We start from the raw sequence: 11,955 nt of genomic DNA on the forward strand, positions 1-11,955 counted from the left end.
CAGTAAGACTAACGTGTCTATTTTAAATTCCTAAATTTTTTTATCTCCTGGTTTGGACAACTCGTTCTGGACTCTGAAAGGATCACATTACATAGAGTTTTGTTATGATGATTCAGTTATAGAATAGCTTGAGGATGGTCAGATTTCCCCATTACAGAAAAACACAACAGTTAATTGCTGCCAAAATGGAAAAATTATCTCTCTTGTCTCCTCCCCTGCTTCTCCACTCCATACAGTGGAATCAAACCAACCTCACAATAAGCCAGTTCAAGGAGCAAACAGAGCCTTCCCCGCATTTTTCATCAACTAGAAGTGATCAGTTGTCCATTGGCTCATTTTCCTGAACAAGCTTGCTAGAGAATCAGGCAAGTACTGGTGCAATGAAAAGAGCAGAAACATACAGCTAGGAGGGTGTTAAAAGCCCATACTTTTCAGCAGATATCATTAGATTGCTTAGCTGCACCACAAAATAACATTCTTAGAACTATATTGCTTCATATTCCTATTAAATAGCTAAACAAAATAAAAGCATCATCATTCTTATTTTAGGATTATTAATGCACAGTGTAGTAGCATGCTACATTTAAATGAAGATTTAGGGATTTTCTTTCTCCACAAGACTTGAAAAATGACGAATACCACTTCTGTGAAAATATGTATGCTCACTATAATTAGTTCTGACCACAAAATTATGTATATTGTCTTAAATATGCATTCACTTACACTTCTATTAAGTTACCACAACAACAGTTCTGTATTATTTGGCCCAAGTTTGGACACAATCAGTACATTCAGATCCTGATCTTTATTACTTTCTTCAAAAGCAAGTGTCTAACATCTGCCATGCATAATGACAGCTTAACAGAAATTTACTGTTAAATGTTTTAAGGGTCTGAAATCTTTTAGTTGTCTATCCACTGACAAGTTCTATTTCAATACTAAATTTTGATACCGTTTACCCAGTATCAAAAAGTACATCTGTAGATGTTTTGATAACAAATTAATCTTTGAAGGATCTGGTTTTCCAGCTAAAATTCAGAGACACGAGGAAAAAAAACTGACTCTCACAGAAAATGAATTTATTTGTGTTAAATTTTAGGACAACACAGTTTTCCTACAGATTCTTAGAACCGCTGAATGAAGCGGTTTGGTCACTGAATGACCACATCTGTTTGGTCCACTGTTTCATCAGCCAACTCATTCATAAGCCCTCCAATAGCCAGGAAATAAAGTTAGAGGTACTGACATCAGAACTTTAGATTACCAGCATCTGGCAGCACCTCTTCATAACTCAGTGTTTCCCCCTTTTAATGCTTTACCGCATCACTAGTTTGAGTGCTGTGGAAGTATTCTAGACTCTCAGACACTTGCATTTCCCAATTGCAAAGATTACTTTGAAAGGGAATACCACAATCTGATAGATTCTTCTGATGAATAAAATCTTTGAAACCCATTCAAGGCTGCATGTCAAATATCACATTCCTAGAACAGCACTGTGATCTTTCTTTCTAGATCCTATGGGTTCTACAACCAGCTGAACCCATGTTGTACCGCAAGGAATTTTTACTCTGCTGAACTATCTTCAGAGTAATAAACTAACTGTAGAAAAAGCTTCAGGCACAAGTAAGACAACATTCAAGGCATGCATGCTGCAAGAGAATGCACAGAGAGAGCACCTCAAACAGGCTAGTTTTCCAGCTCATGGTAACTGGCATAGTAACACAGAACAGGAGTCAATCTGCGATACACTGGAAGAAGTAACTGAACCCACACATGAAGATTTTATTCTACACAACACCCAGAAAAGCCCAGTCTTTTTTAGTCAGTGTCAGGATTACTAGTCGTATTACATTAGTGATAGAGGACAGCCCAAACATCACTTAGAGGTTACTCATCCAACTGCATTCTTCAGCAGGAAGGAATTCTCCACTGCACAGCAGAATCAAATTTTTGAACCCTCATGTATGTAACAGCTATCAGTATGTTAGGATTGGTATACCTTTATGTTATTTGCATGTCTACCTTCACTGAAATACTAAACACCTTGACTGTGATCCTTGATGTTTTTGTATATGATGCCCTAAAAAGGAACAAAGTATGATTAGTAGTAACCATTAAAAGTCTGCTCCCTAGAATCTTCAACAGAAAATAGCAATGTATTTACTTAACACAAAGTACCACGTAAATGGAAATTAAGGTGGGTTTTTTTCTTTTTAAAAACTGTCCCAAACATAGAACAAATTCTAAAAGCTTATGAATAATGATTACATTACTTTCTCTCAAATACCGCAGTTTCCTCCACAATAACATATGCATCTGCTTTTTTATTATTAGAAACACCTATGCTAACACAGACACATTTTCTGGCATTATATATTTTCAAAATCTATTTTTTTTCTGCCATGTTAAAGTAAATATGAATCCAGTGCTCTTTAAAAAACATAGCTAGAGTTTAATTGCTCAACTCCTACTATGCAACATCTATTCCCCTAGAGAGTTTACAAATCTTGAAATGTTTTACAAGTCTCATAAATATACTACACAGTGTAGCCTCAATCCTGTAGGAAACTCCATGAGAAAGGAACACAGGTGTAGGGTTCCAGACATTTACAGCAATTCAGAAGGAGGAAAACAGAGGCAGCAATGAGTGAAAAAAACCCTGAGCACTATTCCAAAACTCCTCCTTCCTCAGCCATTCATCCTCCCACAGCAACATTCCTACAGAAGTTATTATGAAAAGCCTTTCAGGATTGCTCATTAAAAATGCTGACAATCTTGAAGATCATCAAAACTAACCTTTAATTTGCAATTTAAGAATTGCATCTTGGCAGGTAGAATAACTCACCTCTCCATAAAAAGGTACCATATAAAACACTCGTAAAATAATTTCAAATGTATTTTGAGAATAATTTTTAAATCATTCAGTGTTTTAATCATCTTTGTTTCCTGACACATATGTTTATCACTCAACTGGTAAAGAAGAAAGTCTACGTGGCATATTCTGAAAGATCTAACTAGTTATCAGGAAGGGCAGGTTAAGACGATAAAAATTCAGGTTTGCATTCTCTCAAGTACCTGGACCATCTCCCTCCACCAGCAAACCCAGATAAGGAACTTCCCCCCCAGCTGATTCCTCACGAGTTTATACAGTGTCTCATCTGTGAGTTTAAGAAAAATCCTCTCCCAGGTCTGCTTCACAACAAAATAGAATAACCACCTCACTTCTTCCAATTGCTCTCCTCCAAGCAACTTGCCTCCATTTTACTCCAAGATTGTGACATAATACTTCAAATTTTTCATGACAATATTGTAATACAACAGAGGTAGAAATACTTTAAGTTAGGATCACTAGTGTATGATGAAAACCACTATGTCAGCCAACATAGAGCCCTGTGTTGATGCATGGAGGCAATAGCCTGAATGACTGCATGCACTAGAATTCCCCCTAAATCAGCTGGTCTAATTGGTGTTATTTTTCCCCAGACACCTTGCATTCTTGTATCTTGATGTCATGGTACACAACTACCAAGGGAATAAACACAAGACTGAAATGTTCATACACTACTACACTATCTTCCCTAAAAGGTCAAAATACCCCAGAGCTACCAGAGATTGGACAGCTGCTTTCCAATATCTCCAGTGAAGCTCACACTACCAGTTTCTTACGCATAAAGATGCTCTGCTTAGGGAATGACCCCAGAATTCTAAATGCTCTGACAGAAACATTACATATCAGGTTATCTGGTTGCAAGAGCTTCCCTCTGCCCCCCACCCAAACACACACACTTTATCTTGGCTTCTTTTAATTTATAAGAAAATAACCTCTCGATGTTATCTTACAGGCTCTTGTGATTCTATCACGGCAATAAAATATTGTTCCTTGCTCTCTCCTTGAGGGTTCCTTCACAGATTGAGATAGCTGGTATGCGAGGTCTTGGCACCTCACTATGGCAGACATTTGTCCAGTTTTTATACACCCATTCTTCTCCCAGTTGTTCAATGTCTTAAAGAAGGAACAGGAAGCCTCAGTGTCCAACCAGGCCTACTCATTCAGTAGAAAAAAAAAAAAGAGTAAAAGAAATCAGTACTTCTTCAAGACACACAGCTTCCATGAAAGGAGGACTGCTTAATATCTCAGTTGCAATTCTACCTCACAAATCAGGAAAACACACATAGATTAATTATCTTCTATGCCTCCTCCCCCCTTTAAGGTAAGCTTTTAAAATTATATCCAACAAGGGAAAATATAGATCTGATGTTTGGATCTGAACTTTTCAAACATGTTCTAACTCAAGCAGCCTGTACACTAATTTGCTAATTCCCTTTTTTCTTACTTGCTAAAAAAAACCCTAGAATTGCTTAGATATGTATAGGATAACAAAAACACAGATTTATCATTTTAACAAAATAAAATATTAAAAGTAGTACTTTACTTCCAGTGGCAAACTATTTATATGTAAATTGGAATTGTATTAAGATGCAGACAGCATTTTAAAACAGTATTATTAAATGAAACTAGATGAGCTGATATCATAGAAAAAGTTTAACAACACACACTTCAAAACATAAGTTAAAAGGACTCAGTTCATAAGCATAAAGGCATTCGCGATCACACTGAAGTTTTAAAACTAGCAGATCTTATCCTCACTTATTAGAGAGGGGAGGAATCTTTCCCTGCTTTTCACGTCAAGCTTTTGGGTACTCATTACTGAACTATCTGAAGAAAATGGCGAGGAAACATTTTTTGAACAAAAATTACTATGAACTGGTCTATCACTTTGCTTCTGAGGAACACTTTTCTCCTGTGTTTATAAAAACAACAAACACTTGGTATATTTAATTTTGACACATCCATTGGTTGCTAGAACTTAATTTATACTTTAAATTTTAGGATTTATTTTCAAAGTTCTGTAAAAATGTTTTGCATGCCTTGACTTAATATTCAATTTAAATTTGGGCTATTAGCATTAAAATGCATTCTTCTAAAACACCTGGGTTTCACTACAGGTACTTGAAAGAACACATCTAGGTCTCCAAGCATACAATTTTCAAAACAGGCTTCTTCATACAGTTATCCATATTTAGAACTACATATTTTTGCTCAATCTGCTTTTGAAAATTTTCAAACCACCTATACAGTGCAAAATAATATTTTCTTTGTGATAAATTTCTTGCAAGAAATTTACTACTTTATATGAGGAAAAATAAGTTTCCTGTACCAGTCTCTCCATATAAACTATAATATATATAAAACCCACTTTCAGGGATGGAATCACTCATATCCATCAGATATGAATCACATGTGCTGCTTTTAATTAATTGAAAAATAAACATGCAGTTAAAGACTGCTTTTGCACGTAGACACACAAGACAGTTTACATGCAAGGTAAAAACCTACTTCTGGAAAATAAAGTCTATGAAAATAAAACACTATTTAAATTACCTTTTTTTTTTTTTCAAACCTAAACTGCCTACCTTAGGCTACTTGTATGCTCTTTTATTTGGAAAGGTTACTTTATCTGTCCAAATAAAATAATCCCTTACTTACTCTTTAACATAGCACAGGTAACTTATAAATCAAACGTACATACACACAAAGCTAGAGAGATAGAACATTAACAGAAGACACGTGCCTGAATGTACACCTTTCCCAAACACCTAAAGTAATCCCCCATGTATTTTTTTAAATCAATTCCCCCCCATACCACCAAGATATACATTCTTTCCTAGAGCTCCTTACAATTTAGCTCCCCACTGCTACTTAATTGAGCATTGTTTCACCCACACTAAAACAAGTTTTCCTCCCAGCTCAGAACATGCAGGGTGAAGATGCATGGTAAGCTACAAGACTAGCTCAGTTGCAGTCCATCTTGTTCCATCACCAAGCCTCTACCTGATACCATCTCTGTCACTTCTTTGACCCTCTATTATTCAGCTCTCTAACAAGAAGATTGGACCAGGAAGAAAACAGACAAAAGTATTTGACCAGATGGTGGTGTGGAGGGTAAAGGATAAGAGGTAACAACTTTCTTTTGGCAGGCAAGTCATTAACACCTAATGAATTGCTCTTCAGAACTATTGTGTTTGAGTTGCCAAATTGAGCCACATTTTCCTCTAGTGCTAGAATATTCAGGAAAGTCATAGCGTCTCTTTGCAACACTGCTTCCTCAAGAGCACCAGAATCAGAAATTCAACAAGCACAAGAGGGAATGCTGCTTCCCCTCAACTATTAATATACTACATAGCTCCAAAGGCTACAAAATGCATTGTGTTTAATAAAAGTAAATTGTAACATACTGGGGCACCTATTTCAGGTCTGACCTTCCTTCCACTGTACAACAGTAAAAAAAAAAAATGGGGGGGGGGAAGGGAGAACACATGGCACACAAAAAAAACCCTAGCTCTCTCGTCAACGTAACAGCAAAAGAAAATATAGATGATTGTGAGAACCAAGAGAGCAGCACTGAAACAGGACTTGGCAACAAGACTTTTCTTTCCTCCCCTCTGCAGGGGCCACAATATAGCAGAGGAAAGATAAGACAGTAGCTAACAGTATATGGTAACAACTGTTACATATGACAACTGTGTTCTACGCCCAGCTTCAGCCAGTGAAAAACAGAAGGTCTGATCCAGATAAAGAAATGGGAAGAACAGAAAGCTAATTATTGTGCACCCTGTCACATCCCGACACTCCTCCTTCAAGCACTATACTGGGAGAAGAAGGAAGTCCTGTCTTGCTCCTGCCCAAAAGCACTTGGTCCCAAATCAGAGTATAGAGCAATGGCAGGCAGATCCCTGGTGCAAGAGATACCCAGTTCAGGTTTCAGATGCAAAGAACTTACCCATAAAGTTAGAAACCACCTAGTGCAGATTCCATAACAAGTGAATTATGGCATATCATGGGGAATGATCAGACATTCAAATGAAAGATTTGTTTTAATCCTCTTGATACAAATTATTAAAAGTCAAGTCAAGCTGAAAGCTATCCCTTTATTATAGTTAAGGGTATTTGTTCTCAAATGAAAAAGACAGACAAGGTCCCTTTAACAGAAAGATTGGGGAGGCTCTGTTTGTTGGGGTTTTTGTGTTTCGTTTTGAGTCTGCTGTCCCATCTTTTCTATTACATATATATTCTTTGTGTTTAAAAAAGACAACATTACATTAAAAGTTATTTTTGAGGTAAACCTTGAAACTGCTGAGAAGTGCTAATAGCTGGATTTAGATTATTTGAAAGGTCACTATCTTTTTCACTTACCAATATACAGCTATAGTATTTATTCAAACCAAGTATGAATCAGTATAAACCAAACATATAAATTATTTCCATCTACTAATAATATATGTTATTTCCATTCTGCTCCATTCAAGAAGCACACAGATCTGATAGTAATTATATATATATTTTTTACAGAAAAGTCACATTAACACTCAGCATATATTCACTTTAAGATAGCATTTCCTAGAAGTGAAACCTATCCCTTTCACAGAGGGCAGGAAAATGGAAGTGGTGTTCAAAGTCCTAAAGTGTTATCAGGAGTCTCAGTTTTCATTTATCAGGCTTGTGTGGCTCTTAGGGTTGACAAGGAAGACTTCAAAACATTGACAAAAGTAACCGATGAAGTTATTCAAGCAAGTATGGCTTGTTTGAAACATGTTTCAATAGCTTTTTGGGTGTTACCATTGTATCAGAATCAACACACTTCAGTGTTACTTCCAATTACTTCACTTCCACTATAAAAGCCATATTTATTTAAATAAGTACTATTACTGTACTATTACGACAGTTATTTTCTGTCGTCCCTAAACACACAGAAAGGCTGAAGAATTAATTCTTTTGTTCAAATTAAGTTTTTCTAGCATTAGAAAGTACCATTAGGTTTCACCAATGAAAACTCCCCTAGTTACAAATCCATGTTTTTGTAACTAACTCTTAATATAACTTAACACTGTTGTAGGTGACCCTTGGAAATCATCCACCAAAAGTAATTAATATCAATCTGTTGGTCAAAACTCCACCTTCTACCAACTACTAGAGTGGGGGCTGCAAGTTGATTCAAACAAATCAGCAACCAGACCAAAATAAAAAAATGCTCCTCAAAAAAAAAAGCTAGTGCATTTGATAATTAGAAGTTATCTTGGTTTATTTTCAGTTATATAATGCTAAATGATTTTCCCAAGAAACATTTTCAATTTATATACTCTCACATGCCCTCATCACTGGTAATCGTGCCTACCTACCAGCTAACCATTGCTAGTTACATTTCTTTTCCACTACTTGTAACAGAACTTAAACAGATCATTTGCTGTTTGTTTCCATGAACATTTCATTTATCTTGCTTTCAAAAGTAAAAGTAGGTATCACCTGATGCTTGTATGATGTTCTCATTATGAAATCCACTTTAAGATAAATTCTCTAGCGCATGAAGTACCCTTCTTTTTTCATAACTGCATGTAATTCTTTCCTACTTAGTTGAAGCGATGAACCAGCATGCTGTTTAAATTGAAACCAAAGCTAAAGTTACACATACAACTCTTCAATAATATGTGAGCACCAGGTTTTGTGTATAAGATTTGGTAGTTTGAAACATAAATTAACATCCCACTAAGTTTTAAATGTTTCCTCAACTTTAGAGTTAGACTTACTTCTGTTACCCTTCAATTCTTCAGCTCGTGGTCTTATTAAGAAACCACTAACAATACAAAATACATTACTCAGAAAGCAAGCATCCTAGTGGTTTCAATACACTAGTAAAAAGTCTAAAAAAAATCAAGGTAGTTTCAAAACAATTTACAACCAAATAGCAAGTACTTGCATATCCAGCAGATATATGGCAAGCAGATTAAAACCAGACGGCTGAAACTATTACTGTCCCTTGCTCTGTACCTCTCCTCCTCAAGGCCAGGATATGATATCTATTCATGAACCACTGCCTGAATCAACTTTTTTTTTTTGGCCTAGCACACTAAGACAATCGCTAGCCACAGCCCCATCCATTTCAGTGCCATAACAATATTGCTCTTTTTGTACGCCAATGTTCCAGAGCTGACATTGAACAGGTTTGGCTTTAGGAACTGGCTCAGAAGTCCTGTCTTCAGCATTTAAAATGCACATGAGAGCAAGAAACAATGTCCCGCTGCTTTCTGAAAAAAGTGAACACAGTTTTAACTAAAATCTAATTATTTCCCTACAACTATTCTGAGATGACAAAACCACTTTATTTTTTACTGCTTTTAGAGGAGAAAAAGTTTGATTACTTCCAGTTGTAGGAAACTGTTGACTCACCATACTTTCATCTCCATTACATTTAGGAACATGTTTCATTAAAAATGCCTACTCAGTGATTTTCACACTTCATTCTGCAGTTTTCTATATGAGCTGTAAAACTTTCAATTACTTGGTCCAACCTAACCTGTAAAAATCTTACTTCTGAAGAGCTATCCAACAACCACAGTTGATAAAGATCACACAGTATTGCAGGAAGGAAAGGAGAATAGTTTTACCTTCTCTACTTAAGCTGTTCCCATATCTAAACTGTCTAATTTCAAGCAACACACCCAGAAACTTGCTAATTTTTATATACCTTCCCATGCTGCCAGCTTTTTAAAATGAAAGAGAATTACCAGCATAAAATGCAATAATTAGAGCCACAAAAATAGTCCACCATCAGATTACACAGGATTTGTTCACCCCAGTGCTATTCACATTCTTTTCCAACAGCTCAAAGATGTAGAAAGACATAACAGAAGAACAAGTTTGCTATTACTCTCTTTAACAAGACTTCTTAAAAGTTCCTAACTGTAAGGCGTATGCATCTGATTAAAGATGCAGGTACCCCACCATCTATCTATCAAGATATACTGCTTTATGCTTAAGTATTAAAGAAGTTACCCTCTTTTGAACCCTACACTGAGCAAGAGAAAGGCAAGGAAGTTATTGATTGGCTGAACAAGGCCCCTTCAGGTCACCTTAGCTCCTCCTTCCTAGGTCTTACCAAAATCAGAGAGCATCCACTATTACTACAGACAAGGAGAGCATCTCTCTACATTGTGAGTGAGGGCTAATACTCTCAAAGGACTTTAAAACAGCTCAAAATAATTCATCAGTTCTAGAGACAGTTATCACCTGCACTCTCTCAAATCTTATTACTTCTGACCAATCTATGAATAGTAGTAAAGAAAGAAAAAAAACCACCACTGTCTTGGCCCTGTTACAAAGTTATAACTTTTGGAAGTTTAATTCCAAGATACAAGCACACAGCTCCGGCACCCGAATGCCTCTGAAATCCTCCTCGCTAGCCATCTCTGAAACCTATGAACTTCAGGTATTGTCTTTTCAGACAGTTAGGAAAGACGCTGAGATCAACGCTTTGGAAACCCGCTAAGTCTTTGCTCTAGCATCAAGAGGCAGTAACCGCGACTTTTACGGGACGACAGGCAGCCCACATCTCACTTTGGAGGACGGCGACTTCAAAACAGTCCTACCGACCCCCCCAACGGCAGGAGGCTCCTTCTTCCTACCTGTTCGCTCGCAGACTAACCTTTTTCCCCCACAGTGCCGAGGAGCCCGACGAGCCCCCCACAGCTGCAAGCTGACCTCCGCTAACGCCCGCCTCAAGCCCAAGCCGGCTCCTCTCCCTCCCCCTGCGCCCCGGACCCCTCTGCCCAGCGGCTCTACAGCGCTTCCCCTTCCACGACAGCCGTCAGTTTCTTCCTCGTTTAAAAGCCAACCCGCGTTCTTTCCACACGCACACGGGACGCAAAAAGAAATAGTAATGGGGGGGGGGGGAACCCGCGAAACCCACAAACAACAAAACACAACCCCACGACTTACCACCCACGTCAGTCCCCCGCTGCCGCCGCCGCCTCCTCCTCCTCCTCCAGACTTTGCCATTTTCTGCCCGTTTCTCCTCAGCCGAAGCGAGGGCGCAGGGAGGCAACCGAGAGGGCCGGCACCGACACCGAGCCTCCTCGCAGCGCAGCACGGCCCGGCAGCCCCCGCCCGCCCTCACGCAACCAGAGGCACCCCGGCACCGAGAGCTCCCCACACCCTTCGCCCCGGGCTTCTAGTTCATGCCGGGGAGCGCAACTGAGGCGAAGGAAAATAATCCGCCGGGGTGGGCGAGGGCTCCCGCGGCCCCGGGAGGGAAGGAAAGCGCCCGGCGGAGAAGGAAGGGCCGCCGAGGGGCCGCGCCGCCCGCACAAAGCGCCTTTCCGCCGCCTGCGCTCAGGCTGGAGGCCGGGAGGCGGCGGGCGGGCGCGCGGGCCCGGCCGGGCCTGCGGCTCTCCTCAGTTTAAAGGGACTACCGGTCCCTTCGCCTCACGGCAGCGGCGGCGACAACGGCCACCGCGGCGACGCCGTCGTACCGCTGCCTGCTGCCTCCCGTTTCCCTCCGCCTCTTCCTCCCCCCCGCAACCACAAAGACCCGGAAAAATAGATTAATAATAAAAAAATCTCCCCCTCGTCCCCTCCCCCCACGCGCGTTTTCCCTCCCCGCGCGCGCGCACCCGCACGCGAGCGCCCGCGCAGCCCCCGCCCCCCTCACGGACACGCACACGCACGCACGCACGCGCGTCCCGCCGACACCCGGGGCTGACCCAGCCCTCCCTCCCTTCGCTCTTTCCGCCCCGTCCTGGTGCCCAGTGTCGCTTCCCCGCCTCCTCCCACCCCCGAGCCGCTGCCGCCGGGACCCGGCGCTCAGACAATGAGTACGCTGCCCCCCTCTGCCATCCGCCGAGCGGCCGCCCCGGCCTGGCCCTTCCTCCCCTCCCCCCTCCGCGCCCCGGCCCCGCGCCGACCCGCCAATCAGGCGCCGGAGGCGGGCGGGCTACGAGGGGCGCCGGCCAATTGGAGAAGCGGAAAGAGCGATTGCGGCCGCCTGAGACGTCACTGCGGGTGGCAACAGGGCGGGAGGGAGTCGTGCCGCCGCGCGGGGGCGCTGCCGCGCGCCGTGGGGG

The 11,955-nt window shown here is 40.7% G+C and overlaps 1 protein-coding gene across 2 annotated transcripts in view; it reads right to left on the reverse strand.

Moving 5' to 3' along the window:
- Positions 1–11,531, reverse strand: part of TOP2B (DNA topoisomerase II beta) — a 64,227-nt gene extending 52,696 nt beyond the window's left edge. For both annotated transcript variants that reach the window (XM_075083261.1, XM_075083260.1), the window contains exon 1: positions 10,832–11,531. In XM_075083261.1, coding sequence (XP_074939362.1) covers positions 10,832–10,891 — 60 coding nt within the window. In that variant the 5' untranslated portion in view covers positions 10,892–11,531. The remainder of the gene's footprint in view (positions 1–10,831) is intronic.
- Between the last annotated feature and the right edge of the window lie 424 nt (positions 11,532–11,955).

The sequence above is a fragment of the Phalacrocorax aristotelis genome, chromosome 2 (assembly GCF_949628215.1).
Source record: "Phalacrocorax aristotelis chromosome 2, bGulAri2.1, whole genome shotgun sequence".
In the NCBI taxonomy this organism is placed as follows: Eukaryota; Metazoa; Chordata; class Aves; order Suliformes; family Phalacrocoracidae; genus Phalacrocorax; species Phalacrocorax aristotelis.